Source organism: Balaenoptera acutorostrata, chromosome 13, assembly GCF_949987535.1.
Source record: "Balaenoptera acutorostrata chromosome 13, mBalAcu1.1, whole genome shotgun sequence".
Classification (NCBI taxonomy): Eukaryota; Metazoa; Chordata; class Mammalia; order Artiodactyla; family Balaenopteridae; genus Balaenoptera; species Balaenoptera acutorostrata.
Genome location: NC_080076.1, coordinates 85332172 through 85351482, shown reverse-complemented (window position 1 = coordinate 85351482; position 19311 = coordinate 85332172). Strand labels below are relative to the sequence as shown.

The window sequence follows — 19311 nt, the reverse complement described above, 5'->3', positions numbered from 1 at the left end:
TGCTGTACCGAAGTAAATTAGGAACTGACCAGGACAAATGTAAACAAAAGCATTTTTTAAAACCTAATTTTATTCCTAAAGTTCAAACTAGCTAGTGGGTAGCACTGAAAAATACACTTTCACTATATAAAACAGTGTAAACTGATTACACGTTAATAAAGAATTTAACACACACACTTCTCTAATGAAGGAAGCTAGATGCAGCCCTTGCTATAAAAAGCTGTACCTGAACAAAAATGGACATGTTTAGTCTCAGGCCCTGGCAGTTGACTATAGAATGTCAGTTGTTCCCAATTACGTTTAAAGGCAGAAATAGCAACAATGTGGAAAATTACATTCATCAAATAGTAGCATTTAAAATATACATGACTAATAAAATGAACATTCAGAGGTGCCCCTGTTCGGCGTGTACCATGTCAGCCATTTGCAGACAGTGACCTCATCCAAAGAGAGCAGAAGTTTCAAACATCTGAGTAGTTAAAGTTAAAAATAGGATGAAGGAGAAATAAGAGAACAGGATAAATGTCCTCCAAAGAGAACAGTAGCTGATGCCATAAGCAGTCTGACTTCAGCGATTAGTAATCAGAGATGTGTGAAGAAGCCCAGCAGAAACTGGGAAACTGAGCCAGTCCTCCAGCTGACAGGCATACGGCATGGACCAGTGTTGCTGCAACTTAGGATGAATCTTTCCCGTCCCCAGTTAGTTGTGAAAATAATTTTTAAAAATAGCTTCAAATTTTGAACAGGAAGTTTCCAGTCCCTTCTGTGCACTGAAACGTCTGGGATCGAGCTTGGGGGGTCCTCGGCTTCAGGACTTGAACACGTGCACAGCGCGCACCACGTACTGCCGGCAGATGGGACACTCGCTCATGCGCTTGCCGCACTTGGTGCAGGTGACCATGTGCCCGCACTCAAGCAGGACGCAGTCGATGATGGCGTCCATGCAGATCCGGCACAGGCTGTCGTCCTCCTCGTCCTGCAGCTGCAGCCGCTCGCCATCTGAAAGGGAAAGAGAGCTGGGGCTGCGGGCACAGCCTCTAAGTGACCCAGAGTGACCCCACTGTAAGAGAAATAGTCCCCGCTTCTCAGCACATCGATTCCTTCCACTAGAAATGGCAATAATTACACCTCGTAGGGTTTTGTGAAGAATAAATGAGAAATACTTATCTTAGGACCAGGGATGAAGTGCCTAACACATGTTAGCTATTTAATTCTTTTTTTTCCCGCCCCCGCCCCTATTTAATTCTATTTTACATCTGTATATAATACAAGGTTTTTGTGATAGCTTGCTTCTATAAATAAAAATGAAGAAGCCCTAGGCTGTCCTACACATGGGCCTCAGAGTTAGAACACGATTCGAATTTCCATCCCAACTGTGTGGCCTTGGGAAAGTCACAGGCTCCAGAGCCTCATCTTAGTAGGAGGAGGAGCTTTATTTCTACACCGACGGGAAAGTTACAGAGTCATACGTCAAGTAGCCTGTAGTTGAGGGACGGCACCCCCTGAGCCTTGGAATCATCTCAAAATTCATCTGTGTTTCTGGCTACGATGGTACTGTTGGGAGTTTGTCTAACTCAAAAGGCATGGGACGTTCTGGTTCTGAATAAGAAAGGTTCAGAATGAGTTTAAAAAGTTCATTGCAGCCTGAGATTTGGCCATAGAGCTATGGACAGTGAGGCTTCCCTTTCTACAGGTCACAGAAGGGATTAATGGGAATCATGAAGAAGGTTAGAAAGAACCAAACAGGGGCTTCCCTGGTGGCGCAGTGGTTGAGAATCTGCCTGCTAATGCAGGGGACATGGGTTCGAGCCCTGGTCTGGGAAGATCCCACATGCCGCGGAGCAGCTGGGCCCGTGAGCCACAATTACTGAGCCTGCGTGTCTGGAGCCTGTGCTCCGCAACAAGAGAGGCTGCGATAGTGAGAGGCCCGCGCACAGCGATGAAGAGTGGCCCCCACTTGCCACAACTAGAGAAAGCCCTCGCACAGAAACGAAGACCCAACACAGCCATAAATTAAAAATAAATAAATAAATAAATAAATAAAAATTAAAAAAAAAAAAGGAAAGCATTAAAAAAAAAAAAAAGAACCTAGGAGCCATTTCAAAAAAAAAAAAAGAACCAAACAGGAATTCAAGCTTGAAAAGCCAATAGTCCCTGGATTTAAGGAAATAAACACTGTCGTCATCTGGGGTCCTAGTTCATGGCCCATACCATTACTGGAAAGTGGGGAGAAAGGATCCATGAGTAAGATAACAGATGAGCCTCTGTAGGCTCCAATGATTAAGATGCCTGTATCTGCTACTGTTGCATCATCGTTGAAGTAGGTGTGGGACTTCCTTGGTGGCACAGTGGTTAAGAATCCGCCTGCCAATGCAGGGGACACGGGTTTGAGCCCTGGTCCAGGAGGATCCTACATGCCTCGGAGCAACTAAGCCCGTGTGCCACAACTACTGAGCCTGTGCTCTAGAGCCCGCGAGCCACAACTACTGAAGCCCACGTACCTAGAGCCCGTGCTCCGCAACAAGAGAAGCCACCACAGTGAGAAGCCCGCGCACCGCAACGAAGAGTAGCCCCCGCTCTCCACAACTAGTGAAAGCCCGTGCACAGCAACAAAGACCCAACGTAGCCAAAAATAAATATATTTTTTAAAAAAAGAAAGAAAAGAAATAGGTGTGCCAAAATACTATCTGCATATTCTGGGCATAAACCTGTTTATCAACAAATGCTGTATTATAACCAGGTTTTAAAGAAAAAAACTCAAGATGATACACGTTAATGATGGGAGGACTGTTTTCTAGATAAGAACATAATATTTGTCAGTCTGAACACCACTGAATTCTTTTTTCTTGCCTATAAATGCTCTGTGGCTTGGCCCTGTTACCAGCTGAGGATTTCTGCTCCATGCTCCATCAATAAATAGTTCAGAAGTTCTTAACCTTAGCTTTTCGTGACTTAACAAAGAAACCTACTGATACTTGATGTTAAGAACTACTTAACATCTTGGCTCTAGGGAATTTTTTCCCCCCACTGTTTGATTATCTCAATGGTAGCTTTTAAATCCTAAGTACTGGCCTGCCAGACAGGTTAGTGAGAAAACAAGCCTTTTTTAGATACAAGGAGTTTCATTAGAGTTCTAACAAATTATGACCAGAAAAACCAGACTGAACAAAAGATTATCTAACTCATTGGCAATGGTGATCTCAAAGCCAACATCACATAATGAACTTACTGCTTAAGAGATCTATAAGCAGGTTTATATAACTAATTCACACTCAATAAAAGGATACATAGGTTTCTCAAAAATAAAGTGGACTTAACTGACAGAAACAGGCCAGTTTTTAAAGGCCTAAAGAAAGCTACTACAGGGAAACAAAGGAAAAATAAACCTACATGACTTTTGATTTTCTTCATTCTCTTTGTATAACCGGTTTACTTTCTCTACTAGCTCCCATTTTTCACAACAGCCAGAATAGTTGACAAAATTCCGAGCCAGGATTTCCTTGAGCTGGCGCACACTCATCCCTTCCACGTCTTCAAGGCTTGACAGGTCAGACAGAGAAGCTCTCACTCTCTTCTTAGCGAGGCCAGATGTCTGAAATCACAGAGTGTGTCCATTACCTCTGTTCCTGCAAATCCAGCAAGGAAAATAGCATGCTGCCTTCAACCTACAGTCATCACTGGCCCTGGATATTCTCCCCAGACTTCCCACCGGTTCTTGAAGTGTTTTATATATTGTGCTGCATTCAAACCAGAAGAAACATCCTGTGCTAATCTAGCGACAGTCCACATGGGCATTTTCCCTGCCTACCAAGGTGACGTGTCAGGGAAACCGAGTTTTATAGGCAGTCTCACCCGCTCCTCCAAGTTTTCTTCATCCTCGTCATCGTCGTCGTCGTCATCGTCATCTTCATCATCTTCTGTGTTTGCTGAAGCTATTTCGCTTCGCACCTGCACACATGATGCGTATTAGGTCAGGAATCATTTTCCTAATGGCACCAACCCATATTTATCACTGGAGAAAACCCTTCCAATAGATCCTCCCCAAGAATGACCCTAATGCCTGGCATACTCCACACCTTCCTAGGATCCTGAGTGCTGCTGCCCCTCCCAAGGAGTTGGGCACCAATGAGTCCATAAACAATTTACCTTCCATAGTTATCTCAAAAGTCAAATTCCTATGTGTGTGTGAATTTGTAAAATCTAACCATAGTATTAACTCCCCAGAAGTTAAGAAGGTCCCATCACAGAATGTCAAAGCCAAAAGTGTATGGAATTGCACTGTGTCCTTAGCAAAGGACCTGTAGCTGGCTGGTTTAACTGGAGCCTCTAAGATGCAGGTAGAAACTAAAGCTCTAAGATCAGCCCTAGTGTCAAGGGTATTCGATTTCAAAGATCTCAATCCTACTACCTCATGCTTAGACATTCTAATTCCAAACGATGCTTTCTAGACTAATTCACTGATGGTTGATGCTATTTCTAGTTTTCAGAAATTCCTCAACCATCAGATACTCTTTTCTTTAAGGAGAACAGAAAGCCTAGGACAATGCCCAATTTCAAGTATTCTACCCCACTAGTTCACAAACACCATATTGTATCATCCAAAGACCCACATCTCCCAAGTGGTGTCATATACCCAAAAGTGACACAAAAGTCAGATGTGTCTTATCTTTGCATCATAATTATGCCAGCTGCCATTTGGGAAAATAATAAAACTCCTAGCTTGGGCTTATCTAATTGATGACTATTTAGAAAGCAACTAGACCACATTTCCCTCTGCTTCTAACCTCTTTCCTCAGAGGAGAAAATTAAATGTGGAAATAAATGTTCAAAACAATTCTTTCAGCATTTTAGAATCATTCATATATACAAATTGAGTATTAATTACAAGACTTGGCATGTTATTCAATTAGTATGCCCAAGGACCTCACTGGGACAACATTCTGCACTGGCGTTTCTTTGCAATGAGTAAATAACCATATCCTGTCACTAATTCAGATGGCTGTTTCCCAATATCTAAATTAGAACAATTTTACAGTAGCAAGGCAACTGGGCATTAGGTTAACTTATAGTTTCCATGGTCACTGACACACAAATAGTCCTGCAAACGTTTATATGCTACATTTGACAGTCATTATTTCGACAGCTAGTATTTAACTATATAAGATAGGGAAACTGAGGTAACTAAGGTCAAGAGACTGATGAGCTCTTTTTGGGCCCTTCAGGCAGCATCTGAGCTTGGAGCCTCACATCAGGAGAGCCTGCAAGTGCAGAGTTCAGCAGCACGTGGAACCCCGGCTCAGCAAGGAGTCTTCAGCCCTAAAGCCCCCTCCATATTGGCTGAAAGCAGACAACATGCCAGGCCCTCAGGGTAATTACACCCTCGTACCTGTGCCAGTACTCCAGATCCTAAGGTCCGGTCTCCACCCATAAGCTCTCCCTGAAAGGAAGACACGGTAGCAGATGGGGCTGTATAGTTTGAAAAAAATGAATGTGTAAAAAAGCTAGAAGTCTGGGACCTTGAGGAATTCAGACTGCTCGTGTCCAGGTTGTCCTCAGAGCCCAGCCCATGGTGACACAGTACCAGATCTACCAAGTCTTCTTTCTCTCGACAGGTATCGATCGGTATGTTTCTAAGAATGAGATACTGCCGTAGATCCTTCACCTTCAGTCGCATTAACTGAGGGCGCTGAAAGGCTGTCTCTTGTAATAAGTGACAAGTGGAACATCTACGGAGATTTTCTTGTAAGATCGAACAAACGGAGCAAAAATCTTTCTTGCAGTCACAACATACATGCTGAAGAAACAGATAGGAAAGAAGCATTTAATGACAGCCAGATATAAGCCATTGTGAAAGCACTAGTTTTCCTTTTGCCTTCTATTAAAATTAAATTTTAGTTCTTATGAAGTCCCCCATGGCACCAGACCCATGGGCATTTTCGTGTTCTAAAAGCGGTGAAAATCAAAACAGTCACTGCTGAGGCAGTTCGGATTCACAGAAGTTCAAATACAGACCTTTAAGAAAAACATACTCTTGTGTTAATGAATTAAAACCTTTCCACCCCTTTGGGCAAACGTAATTAGCAAAACAGAGCTGACTTGAACCACACAGAGCAGAAAGCACAACCACAAACTCTCTTCCTGCCCTTTGCCTATGTGAAAATTACTCCATTTAAAGAGAAGGGGGACTGCGGGCTTCCCTGGTGGCGCAGTGGTTAAGAATCCGCCTGCCAGTGCAGGGGACACGGGCGTTGTTCCCACAAGCTAACACCTTGTTTGTTAAGTATTTCAAAGGACTGAATTGACAAGCCTGGGAGATGGCCCAGCAATATGATGGTTCTCAGAAAGAAAACTTTCTGTCCTAAAGAAAATAACGGTTTTAGCCGTTATTTTGCATGTTGAATCTTTAAACAGTAGCTAATGTTAATATACTCATTTCTTCACTTGAGTTAATGTGGGTGGGGATACATTTTTTGAAACTTGAGATCAAAGTTATAGTAAATCTTCTCTTAACAAAATTGCAGACTAATTAAATCTCTTGCTTCAGAACATAAGAATCAAAGTGTATGAACAGGTCAGAGTCCAGGAGAAAGGATGGCTGAGCAACATGAGAAGTGACAATGTCTAGTCAGAAAACCTGAGCAGTGATACAGTCTCTGCAACTCAGTACTTTTCTAAATGGGAAATGGTTATTAGGACTAACTTTCTGGTATTTGTATAAGAAGAAATGAATATTCATTAGTACTCAAAATAACACACAATCAAGAATTCTGATACATGTGTTTTTTTGTATGTAACATTTCATCCAACTCACCTTCTTTCTAAAGACTGAAAATGAAAGTCCACAGGCTTTGCAAACTATATTAGGCCCTTCTGTAGGTGCTGGTGGGTAAGTGGAAAAATCAGAGTTTGGTGTAAATCTGAATGGACCAGTGCCTCCTGCAAATCCTGACTGCTGGCCCCTGACAGCTCCAGTCCCCATGACTTCATTCAGCAGCCCACAGCACGAAGCCCACATAGACGTGGCACCCGCCTGAAAAGGAACAAAAATAGGCACCAGTTTAAAGCTGATTGGAACCTGGGCTCTCTGGGATTCTCGGGGAATGCCATTCTGGAGAGGCACGTTTGCCCTAAATAATTTCGAGATTATTCTTTTAAGCATCAAAATTTTAAGCTATTTGGAAGTGGATAATTTTCTGGTATTTACAAAGAATATTTGGCTTTGGTGATACTCATGATATATTGTTAACAAAAGGAGAAGATACAACATGAACCCAATTTCGTAGAAAAACAACAAAAAACACACATACACTTAGATACACGTGCATGCACACAGAAGAAAAATGACTAGATAGAAGTAAGTGCTGTGCAATATTTGGGATATGCTTACACCAAAAAAAGCTGTTCATTGTTTATCTGAAATTCAAATTTAACTGAGTGTCTTGTATTCTATCTGGCAACCTTAGACTGGTGACTACAGCACCGTTCTATAGGCTGAGTCAGATTTTCCCAGCTATCATTTAGCAGAAAGAATATAAATTCAAATTACTTAATTTCATTAAACTTCTGTCCTCTTATTTATATCTGGGCATAATAAACTATGGCATGTGAAAACTTTTTTGATTTTTTAAAAATGACTGGGAAAACATCAAAATGCCAACTGAAGTGCTCTCTAGGTTTTCATGTATATCTCGTATAATTTGTTTTCTGGAGTTTTCCCCTGCTTTCCAAATCTTTATAAGGAATATATTAATTTAACATTAAGGAAAATATTTTTAAAAAGCAAACTGAGAATACTGAACACAATTTTTGATGACTTGATAATCATAATGCGTTTTGAGGTGTAAGGGCTATTTGCCACTCCACTAAGTGGCTTGAAACTAATATGCTGCCTTTTATGTTTTTTTCTCTCATCTCTTCCCTTTCTGTGAATCACCACTGCTATCACTATATCTACCTCTAGCAACCTGTCTCTCCTTTTTTACTGCATTCAGAAACCTGATAACCAAGCTTGTTAGAAGCGTATATAAAAATACATTTTCAGTGAGGGCTCAAGGCATTTTCCCATGCTTAAAATATAAAGCTACACTGTTTGGAACCAATGAGCTTTTGCCCCTTGTCCTAATTCTTAAGCATATTCTAGACTCTAGATAATGTGATAAGTAATGGAAGTCCAGGTAGGTGAGGTCCTATTAGTTAAAAGGGCATAACAAAGGCACTGTTCCATTTATTTTATTATCTAATTCTGTCGAATATTTACTGCTTGTCCAATGAGCTCTTAAAAAAATTTTTTTTTTAAACAACCTTAAAAGGCTATTTGGAGGGAGTTCCCTGGCGGTCCAGTGGTTGAGACTTCGCCTTCCAGTGCGGGGGGGTGCGGGTTCGATTCCTGGCTGGGGAGCTGGGATCCCACATGCCTTTTGGCCAAGGGACCAAGGCATGAAGCAGGAGCAATGTTGTAGCAAATTCAGTAAAGACTTTGGAGATGGTCCACATCAAAAAATAATAATAATGGAACTTCCCTGGTGGCGCAGTGGCTAAGAATCCTCCTGCCAATGCAGGGGACACGGGTTCGAGCCGTGGTTCAGTAAGATCCCACATTGCGCGGAGCAACTAAGCCCGTGTGCCACAACTACTGAGACTGCGCTCTAGGGCCCGCAAGCCACAGCTACTGAGCCTGCGAGCCACAACTACTGAAGGCTGCGTGCCTAGAGCCCGTGCTCCACAGCAAGAGAAGCCACCGCAATGAGAAGCCTGCGCCCCACCACGAAGAGTAGCCCCCGCTCACCACAACTAGTGAAAGCCCGCGCGCAGCAACGAAGACCCAACGCAGCCAAAAATAAATTAATTTATTTTTTAAAAAAAATACATAAAGCTCAAGTTCTTTAAAAAAGAAAAAAAAGGCTATTTGGAGGGACTTCCCTGGCAGTCCAACGGTTAAAACTCCATGCTTCCACTGCAGGGGGTGCAGGTTTGATCCCCGGTCGGGGAACTAAGATCCCACAGGCCGCGTGGCGCGGCCAAAAAAAAAAAAGTCTATTTGGAATGGTATAGAAGGATCAGGCCATTCTTGCTACCACCCAGAAGTAATATGCTATATTAAATATAGGGAAAGGAGAAGGTAAAGTAATATGAAACCACAATATAGGTTCAAACAGTCTTAAGCATCAGAGTCACTGACTTAAGTATTACATGGCTTCAAACCCTGTAATTCTCAAGAAATAGTGATGTCTTTAAAAGTCAGGTTAAGTTATTATTAATAGTTTATACCTTTAAATAAATATATACCTCAGGGTCTAAGCCATGGTTTGTTTAAACATAAAGGCATAAAAATCCAGATTTAGGGGCTTCCCTGGTGGCGCAGTGGTTAAGAATCCGCCTGCCAATGCAGGGGACACAAATTCAAGCCCTGGTCCGGGAAAGTCCCACATGCTATGGAGCAACTAAGCCCGTGCGCCACAACTATTGAGCCTGTGCTCTGGAGCCCGCGAGCCACAACTACTGAAGCCCGGGTGCCTAGAGTCCGGCTCCGCAACAAGAGAAGCCACCGCAATGAGAAGCCCGCGCACCACAACAAAGAGTAGCCCCCGCTCACCGCAACTAGAGAAAGCCCGCGCGCAGCAACGAAGACCCAACGCAGCCAAAAACAAAATAAATAAAATAAATTTATTTTTTAAAATCCAGATTTACTAACAGTTCATTTAAAGTGAGTGTTCTCTTAGCAAAGGATTCATCCGCAGTGCCATTTTTTAAAAAAATTAATCATCCGCAGTGCTTTAAACAGTGAGTTCTTAAAACAACTGAGAATGTTTTTAAAAATTCAATTTGAGCATAATACTTTTTTGGGAATACCTCAACTACAGAAAGTACCACCAGGAGAAACTTTTTTCATTCCAGGAGTTTAAAGAAGTATAGTTTTTGAGAAGCTTCAGCTTCCTGCTGACCTAGCTACTAAACAACTAAATTGCTTTTAGCTTTTATCCCCCTTTTGATGCCTGGGTGATGTTGTCTCCTCAACTTCAGTGAAAGTTCCTTGTGGACAGAACTTCTTTCCTCCACAGCATCTAGTTCCATAATTATGACTAATAAGTAAAATAACTGTGTAAAAGGTTTATGTTACCTCTTTAAAGGCACCATAATTAAATTTTTTGTTCGTTTTTGAACATAAATTTTAAGTTCAAGTTGTGTCTTGTAGATAAAGAGTAATAAAGGTAAAAAATATTCTAACCTAGCAGGCCAAAAATCTCAAATGATACTCCCTTTCAAAAGCAGCACTGTTACACATTTTGTTCTTTCTCTCAGAAATCAATTTTACAATGAGAGTTAAGGAAGGATACAAATTTTCAAACCATGTTAACGAGTATGATCATTAAAATTCTAGACTGAAAATATACACAGCTCTGGTGAAAGGAATAGAAGGATTTGTTTTGGGAAAACAAGTGTATCTCTTTGTAGACATCAATATTGGAGGGTAACTATTTCATCCAATTCCTCATGTTTCTATAAAGGGGAGGGAATTTCCTCTTCATTCCCCAGAAGGGAAAATAATGAAAAGAATGCTTCCATCTTCTTTCAGCCATTTCATTATAAAATAAAAATTAAAAAACAAAGCCCAAGTCAACTCCCAAAGTGTTGTCCCAGGCAAAAACATGTTGTATAACCTAATATTTGGTACAAATCAGCCAGAGACCATAACAGAGGGAAAAAAGAAACACTGAAAAATCTGTTTCAGCCTCATTAGTCCTGTAAATTTAATTTTGGACAAAATCTCCCAATAAGAGAATAATCTCCCAATAAGAGAATATTCCTAGCATCATACTGAAGGGTAAATCCACCTGTGTATACTGTTACCCTCTGACAGTAGCATTTGCAACACTCCAGCCTTTCTTGAAAGAGTTCAGAAATTTCAAAGTGGAAGCCCCAGTCACCAGTTTTATTCGATGTACCTTTCTTTCCCATCCAGCATATTTTAAAAACTTAATTTCCATTCCCCTATTAAGACTGTGTTTTCTGGCACCCCAGTGCTGAAATGAAGGTGATCTCTTTAGTGATTCGACCTCCCCAACTTCGGAGCATGTATTTTTAGTCCTGCACCACAGCGGCTGCTGTCACTGCCTCTTGCTAAGGAGCTGCCTAGGCCTGTGAAACTGCCCTTAAGACAGTGGTTGGACTTCCCTGGTGGCGCAATGGTTAAGAATCCGCCTGCCAATGCAGGGGACACAGGTTCAAGCTCTGGTCCAGGAAGATCCCACATGCCACGGAGCAACTAAGCCTGTGCGCCACAACTACTGAGCCTGCGCTCTAGAGCCCGTGCGCCACAACTACCGAAGCCCGTGCACCTAGAGCCCATGCTCCGCAACAAGAGAAGCCACGGCAATGAGAAGCCCACGCACCGCAACAGAGTAGCCCCCGCTCGCCACAACTAGAGAAAGCCCGCGCACAGCAACGAAGACCCAACGCAGCCAAAAATAAATAAATATATAAAATAAAAAGAAAAAAAGAATCTGTCTGCCAATGCAAGGGACATGGGTTCGAGCCCTGGTCCGGGAAGATCTCACATGCCGCGGAGCAACTAAGCCTGTGCGCCACAACTACTGAGCCTGCGCTCTAGAGCCCACGAGCCACAACTACTGAAGCCCGTGCACCTAGAGCCCATGCTCTGCAACAAGAGAAGCCACCACAGTGAGAAGCCTGCACACCTCAACGAAGAGTAGTCCCTGCTCGCCACAACCAGAGAAAGCCCACGCGCAGCAACGGAGATCCAACACAGCCGGAAAAAAAAAAAAAAAAAAGAAAGACAGTGGTTGGACTCACCAGGAGAGCCTTAAAAAATACTGGTGCCTGAGTCCCAGCCCCAAGATTCTGATTTAACAGGTCTGGGGTACAACCTGGGCGTCAGAATTTTTTTTAATTCCCCATGTGATGTGAATGTACAGTCAAGGTTAAAAGGTTAACACCTGCTCGGTCTAGGGGATTTCTCCTTTCTGCCTACATCATTTCAGCTGGAGAATCACTCAGATTCTCTAATGGAAGGGGCTGTGGTTACTTCTGAAGCCTGTGCCTCTAGAGTTCTAGGACCAACATCTCCGCCACGTGCTCCTCACTACCTGTGTACATACCGCCCCTTCACACCCCCATCCCTAAGTAGTGGGATTTGCCTCTAGTGTTTCCTTTCCCACTCTGGTTTCCCCTAATCCTTTCAGAAAGGATTAGCTCAGAAAAGCCTCAGCTGAGTTTTTAACAATTTAATCTGATTCTTAAATCAGTTCCTTTCCTTTTTTTTAAAGAACTTTTTTTTTTCTTTTTTTTTTTAATGTTTTTGGCCGCACCACACGCACATGTTTTAGTTCCCCGACCAGGGATCGAACCTTTCTGCAGTGGAAGCTCGGAGTCTTAACCACTAGACCGCCAGGGAAGTCCCCAATCAGTTCCTTTCCTTTACCACATATTAGCCTGCAAGTTAAGCTGAAATTTGGTGCCCTCCTTCATTTTATTTGCTCTTTGCTTTTTGGCCCAGATTTCTTACTTCCTAACTTATTCCTCTACATATTTGCTTGGGTGAACTCTCCAATACTGGGAGAAAGACAGTGATTTCTGGGTCTGTCAAAAAGCCATTTGGCAAACTATTTTTGTCCTTCTTCACCTCCAAGTTGAAGAATCCACCCAGAAGATGAATCTTCCAAACTTAGGGTCCATCTCCCTGCCTCCCGTTAGTATGTTTCATCTTCTTGCACTTTCCCTTAAAGTCCCAATTGCCTGAATTTCTTCTGTGTGTCCCCTCAGGGCACAGGGGATCCCTATCTAAGGACTATTACCTTGCCCTTCACCTAATAATGCTTGAAGTGTCCTATACTGACCTTTCTCCTCTCAAATCTATCCAAATTTCTGTTAATACTTGATACAACAGTCCCATTTTTCAAGTGACAGAATCTACAAAAGCAATTAGGGAACAATTTAAGAGAGCATTTTCCCAAGTTTATTGAATGTGTGCTCTTGGGAAAGGGGCGGGGAGGTGAACATGAATTTATTCTGAGCTCTTGACTCTCTGTCTTTGTTATATTTCCTTAGAGCCCAGTTACCGTACCTGGTAGGGTCATAACCAAAAAGCTTCCCCTTTTTGCACCCTCCCCTTAAAAGCTTTAGAGACCCAAGTTCATGTTCTCTCTACTTCCGTCATCCCTATCCTCTAAGATCTTCCGCCAGTTTAATCAGCCTGCATTCCGTTATTTTTCTTTTATTCACACTCTGCTCACCTTTTGATAGTAGATTGAAGCATATTTTCCAAACTACTCCATTTCCTCCTAAATTTTCTGGGTGAATCCAATTCCTAGGCAGACAGTACACAAACCACAGCCCTTTGGTTTTTGGATTTGCAGTAAATTCACTGAGTTGTTGCTATGCCTCACTTCGAAAGAGGTGTATTACTTATATAAAGGTCGCCATCCATCTTTCAGTTGCTTGCTTTGTAAAAAAAAAAAAAAAAAAAAAAATCTACTACCCTTCCACGAATAAAGCCAAAGTCTGGATCTCTGCTATGACCTGGGCTTATGTGACTAACAATTCTAAACCCTACTTGGGACCATGGTTGACAGCAGGACTCTACAGACTAAACCACATGAATCTAAGAGGTGAGAAGGATGTAAAGATGGCTACATTTCCTCTCTTGACCATGAATATAGTTCAAAAACAACATAGAGAATAACCAAATAAAGCAACCATCTACTTACGTCTGATACAAAACTCCTAGTTCAGAGAATTTAGCTGTGTTTGTAGTTGACTTTCTAGCCATCAATGACTACTGAAGATAAATGACTTTTTCTTGATAAACCTAATCCCTTTCCTACACACCCTCTCAGACTAAAATTGCTCCTGAGTAGATTAGCCATGGGACCATGGCCTGCCTGGCATCAATTAAGAACCAGATCTCATATTAAAAACTTACATGGCCCACAGTAAGAAATTAAATTCTAAAGCCTCCTGTTTGGACTGCCCCAGACACCTAGATCTCTTCATGTTATTCCGGTATCCAATGCCAGTTCTCATGTTTTTTTCAAAGACAGTGCACCAAGATTTTAGGGAGCCAATAACACTACCTTTTTTTCTCACTCCCATTTTAAAACTGAGTAAAGAAATAAGACAAACAGAAATCTAAATATTTGCTTTTTTACTGGTAACATCAATTGGAGAACATGCCTTTAGCTCTGCAGCCAACTGGTCTTGATAACATGCCACCCAGCCACCAGCACTGCTGACCAACAGCAGCTTACCATCTAGTTGACCAGAGTCCCTTCCCTACCCACAGGAAGATAGATCTGAGAAGGTCCCAGGAAAGTACTGAGGCAAGCATGTCCAGCTCCTTTGCTAAAATCACCAACATAAAAGTTCCTCTTCATTCTCTAGTAGCAGAAAGGCTGAACGTGTTCCTTCTGTATTGTTCCTTCCTAAAGAATGAATTAGAAATTCCCTCCCCTCTGTAGGAGTATAGAGGAGGGGAGGGGGCTGTGACCCACAAATGTAAACACTTTGCAGGAGAGTGGGACTGACAGTTTCCAGTGCTGTGACACTTATTTCCACAATAGCAGACCACCAATTTTTTAAGCACTCTCTTGGGTTCCTCGGTCAGATTCACACAATAGAGGCCCATTCTGAATCATCATTTCAGTCAACAAAAGCAAGAGGGAATGCGTTCTTTCTTTTTTTTTTTTTTTTTTTTAATGAGGATCTTGAATCAGATGCGTATGTTTGATTGATTGATTGATTGATTGATTTTGGCTGTGTTGGGTCTTCGTTTCTGTGCGAGGGCTTTCTCCAGTTGTGGCAAGCGGGGGCCACTCCTCATCGCGATGCGCGGGCCTCTCTCGTTGCGGAGCACAGGCTCCAGACGCGCAGGCTCAGCAGCCGTGGCTCACGGGCCCAGCCACTCTGCGGCATGTGGGATCCTCCCAGGCCAGGGCTCGAACCCGTGTCCCCTGCACCAGCAGGCAGACTCTCAACCACTGCGCCACCAGGGAAGCCCAGTGCGTTCTTTCTTTGCAAGAGCAGTAGCCCAGCCTTCTTTTTGGCAGAGTGCCAGTTTTCAAATGGCTCAAGGTTCAGCTGTCTTTGATTGTGCGTGTGTGTGTCTGTGTGAGATCTAATGTGCTTTTTAGAATATCTAGGGGTTGGGGCGGGGAGACTTCCAAAATGCTCAACTTACAGAATTAACAAAAAGTTTACTACAAACTTTGAATCCTATTCTAAACTACATCAGGATGTGATCCCTTTTAATGATTCCACCAAATGTAATAGTAGCCAGGCAAACTAGAATGAAGACTAAGAAAAGCTATAGTGATTTCCATGAAGATTAAATGACAGCCAGAGAGAAAGAGAGAGAGAGAGAGAGAGAGAAGGGGGAGTAGGGAAGTTGATGGGTTTGAAAACAGCAAAAAACTAAATGATCATAGTCTAAATCATTTGCTTTTGATTAAACTAGGTAAACAGCAGTAATCATAATGCCAGCTCCTAAGAGTTGCTTGCCTCAACTCTAAATTAAATACGGTAGTATTTTACACAGTTATTTTAAGGATAAACCTAGAAGTTTCAATTTCAAGAACATTAATTTTCTTGGATGCTGTAAGAAGCTACAAGGACCAGGCAGGGATTCAGTTCTTCCACCAGTGGAAGCTTCTTCAGAGAGCTCAATCACCACAAGCTTTGTCTTTAAACTCTGAACAACCTTCAGTTTGCTAAAACTCAATGTCCTTGTGTTAAACAATATGAAAAGATGTTTCAAATCTCAGTACCAGTGATATAAGAGAGTAAGTTTTACAGTTTAAATTTCAATTAGGTTAAACTTCCCTACAGAAATTAAAGCAAACCAGAAGAAACGATTAAGATAATAAGCAAAAATCTTTACCCTATTTAGAGCCTCTGGAGCAACAGTTCCTTAAAAAGGGAAAGGATTTCTTACTGAAACTGCTGCTTCAACTGAAATATAATACACCAGGAACTCTGCGATCTTAATGACTAAATATCAGGCTATATACCACAAAGGAGGAAATTTTACATCCTAAGTTCTTTCTCTCATACCATTTGGACATTAAGCAGGATGCAAAAACAAATGCTAATCTTAAAAATGTAATATTTTTAGGTAAGACATTTGGCCAAATTGATTGATTTTTACAAATAACGTGTTCTGTTCTGGAGATCATAAATGTTATCTTCTTCATGTTTGGGTTTTGTTTTCTTTTCTTAAAACAGTGTACTAAAAAAAACAAAAAAAAACAGTGTACTTGGGGCTTCCCTGGCAGCGCAGTGGTTAAGAATCCGCCTGCCAATGCAAGGGACACGGTTCGATCCATGGTCTGGGAAGATCCCACATGCCGCGGAGCAACTAAGCCCGTGCACCACAACTACTGAGCCCATGTACCACAACTACTGAAGCCCGCGCGCCGCAACAAAGAAGAGCCCCTGCTCGCCGCAACTAGAGAAAGCCTGCGCACAGCAACAAAGACCCAATGCAGCCAAAAATAAATAAATAAAATTAAAAAACAAAACAGTATACTTGACCCTTAGCATCACTCCCCCACCTTTCAGAGAAAAGAGAAAAAAAAAAAAAAGGAAAAGCAAATTACGTTAAACAGATTACTTTCTTCTTGATGTCTCGTTTTGAGCTTGGAAGAATGAACATGATTAGTACAATTAAGGGTGAGATCAATATAAATATGGGAAAACAGGAAGAAGATTAAATCAAATTAACATAAGACACTAATTTGGATTTTTTTTAAAATCCGTTATAGGAAGTTAATTAGATGCTACTCTAAGGTAAAACGGTTACTTGACTCTTTGAGACAAACCTATTTCAAAACAAGTTTCTAAACAATAACAAAAAAAGACAAAAAAAATTAAAGGAAGAAAGTAAAGAAAATACCCATTCTACACATATACTAAAATCAGCTCCTGCTCCTGGGTTTGTGTGAAGATGTACTTATCTGATTGCTTGGCTTTTAAATTAATTTTAATTCCACTGAAATTTTAATTTAATTTTAATACTTGCTTAGATGAACATTCACATGTTAGAATTCCATGACATCAGGAATCAATGCCCCTGCCCAGAAATATAGATACTGCAAAATTAGACAATTTCAATATGAAACAAAGTTAATAAATAGCCCCAATCCTAAATTTTGTGAATCCAGTTTTCACAAAAACTGAAATGAAAAGCAGTATCTTCATAATTGTCATCTTGTTCAGACTGATGTCTATTTAGGTCTGCATTTTGTTTCATAAAATATACCTTTTTATATTTTCAAATCCCATCCAACTTTGTTTCTAAAATTTCAACTCAGAAAGCAGTATCCTCCACCTAAATTCAAAAACACTTCTGAAAAAATTTCAACACTGTACTTGCCCCTAATTCTCTCTCTCCTTCTACACCATGTTTCTTGACGGGTCATAAATTTAATATTTACCACTAAAGGTACTGACATTCTTTGAGGCATTATGTATAAAGATCCCTTATTTGTTTTTGGATCTTAACACAGAGCGGGATGATGGTTTTCAGGAAAGAAAGCTAGTTTTAGATATTTTAAGAGGTATTCTAAGTTGAAATATTTTATAGCTGAACTGGGAAGTTAAAAAATAAGCTCTTTGAATATCCCCATACTTTAAACCCAGTTCAGAAGTTACCTATTCCAAAAATCTTCCTTGCTTCCTACAGCCAGAAAAAATCCTTTCTTGCTCCTGAGGGTTTTGTATTTTTTTGATACCTTACATCAAATTCTGCCTCATCATGTGGTTTCTTGAGAATGTCTCTTCTCTTTTGGTTGGCAAACTCCTAAACGGTGGGATTGTATTTTGAATTACTTCTACGCATGATATATCCCTCTTAGCTAACACATAGGAAATGCTCAACAAAATATCTTCTTGGGGCTTTGTGAAGGTAGAGTTTTAAGCTAGCAGTTCACTCTGTTATTTTTCTTACCCACGCCAATCACACCTCTTCACTGAGATTAATGAAATCATCTATGTCTGAAAGAGTATCACCTTATGACTCATCCCACTTGGTTTGAATCAATACGTGAATTGATTGTTGTACCCAGAGCTCTTTAGAACTCTCAGCGATCAAGTTGAGAGAATCAGCTCCCAAAAGTAGGCCAGAACCTCCCCCCTCCCCCCTCTTCCTTAAACTTCTCACTCAGTGATGCTCCCACGCTCTCACACCCACCTTGAAGACTCAAGCTGTCAAATTACTTGCTGCGTACCTAGCGGTGATGGAGACACAACGGGTTTGCTAAGAGCTCTAGGTCACGGCCCCAGTGTTAAGCCTGCAAACAGATCCTTCAGGGTGGGATCCCCGCCCCGAGACATTTCTAACCAGTTAGCCGGGCCCCAGCCTCACGACTCCCCGCACAACTCCTTTTCCCTTCGTCCTGCAGTTTCCGTCCTGCGACAGTCCCGTGGTACTCCCGACATTTGGGTCAGTTCAAGGACTCGGGGCGGGAGAGGGCACGCTGTGGGCAAAGGCACGGAGGGTGAGGCGAGCACCAGGGGGTCTGCCTCCGCCCCCCGAGGACGCGGACAGGGCCCAGCGCGGAGAGGGGCCCACCAGGCGTGAGTGCGGGCGGGCCCGGCCTCTCCCCCGGCCTCGGGCTCGCTGACGGAGGCGCTGTGGGAGTTGGAAACGTCCGGGAGCCCACGACATCCGCCCTGCGGGTCAGGGCCCCAGAAGCCGGCGGGGGACCCCCCCTCCGCGGAGCTCTCCGAGGTGCCGGCAGGGTAACCGCTGAGGCGAAAGGAAGGCACTTCGGGCGCACTGGCCGGATAGAAGAGGAGGGGAGGGACTGCCCGGCCCCACCGGCCCCTCACCTTCATGGCCGCGACCGCCGCGTCTGGGTCGGCTCTGCAGGAGAATTCAGCACCATAGCAGCTCCTAGCACAACCGCCCTCCTTCCTTCTGGGCGGCGATACTGAGCCTCCCGAGGCGACCCAGCGTCCAGACGTAAGGGGCGTGGTCACGCCCGCCGCGCGCCCCCGGGAAGAGCGCCGAGCGGCGGCCGAGTCGGCCAATCCAGAGCCGACACTCGGGGGGCCGGTCACCAAAGCCAATGAAGTGGCGGGAATGGGGCGGGGCCTCCGTCGCAGCCTGGAAGGCCGAGAAAGAATCCGTTCCGCCCCAAGCAGAGATGGGCGGGCCTGGGCGTGGCGGGAGTCTCCGGGCTGTTTTCTCCGCTGGATCGCTGAGCTCGGAGTCAGCGTCCCCTTAGGAACCTGCAGCAGAAATTTGGGTTTAGGGCTGGGTGGTCAAGTTACCCTGGAGATGAAGGCGGGAAAGGG

The 19311-nt window shown here is 42.9% G+C and overlaps 1 protein-coding gene across 3 annotated transcripts; it reads right to left on the bottom strand.

Moving 5' to 3' along the window:
- Positions 1-50: 50 nt before the first annotated feature.
- Positions 51-18963, bottom strand: RNF34 (ring finger protein 34). Of its 3 annotated transcripts, none has more exons than XM_057526190.1 (7): positions 18844-18963; positions 6812-7030; positions 5582-5794; positions 5387-5437; positions 3853-3948; positions 3391-3592; positions 51-999 (listed from the first exon to the last, which is right to left on the bottom strand). In XM_057526190.1, exons 1-7 carry the CDS (start codon positions 18847-18849, stop codon positions 809-811), a joined length of 978 nt encoding a protein of 325 aa, XP_057382173.1. In that variant the 5' UTR covers positions 18850-18963; the 3' UTR covers positions 51-808. The 3 variants fall into 3 exon arrangements, with proteins under 3 accessions (XP_057382173.1, XP_057382174.1, XP_057382172.1); XM_057526191.1 differs by having other exon boundaries at positions 5663-5794; XM_057526189.1 differs by having other exon boundaries at positions 5387-5794.
- Positions 18964-19311: the final 348 nt, after the last annotated feature.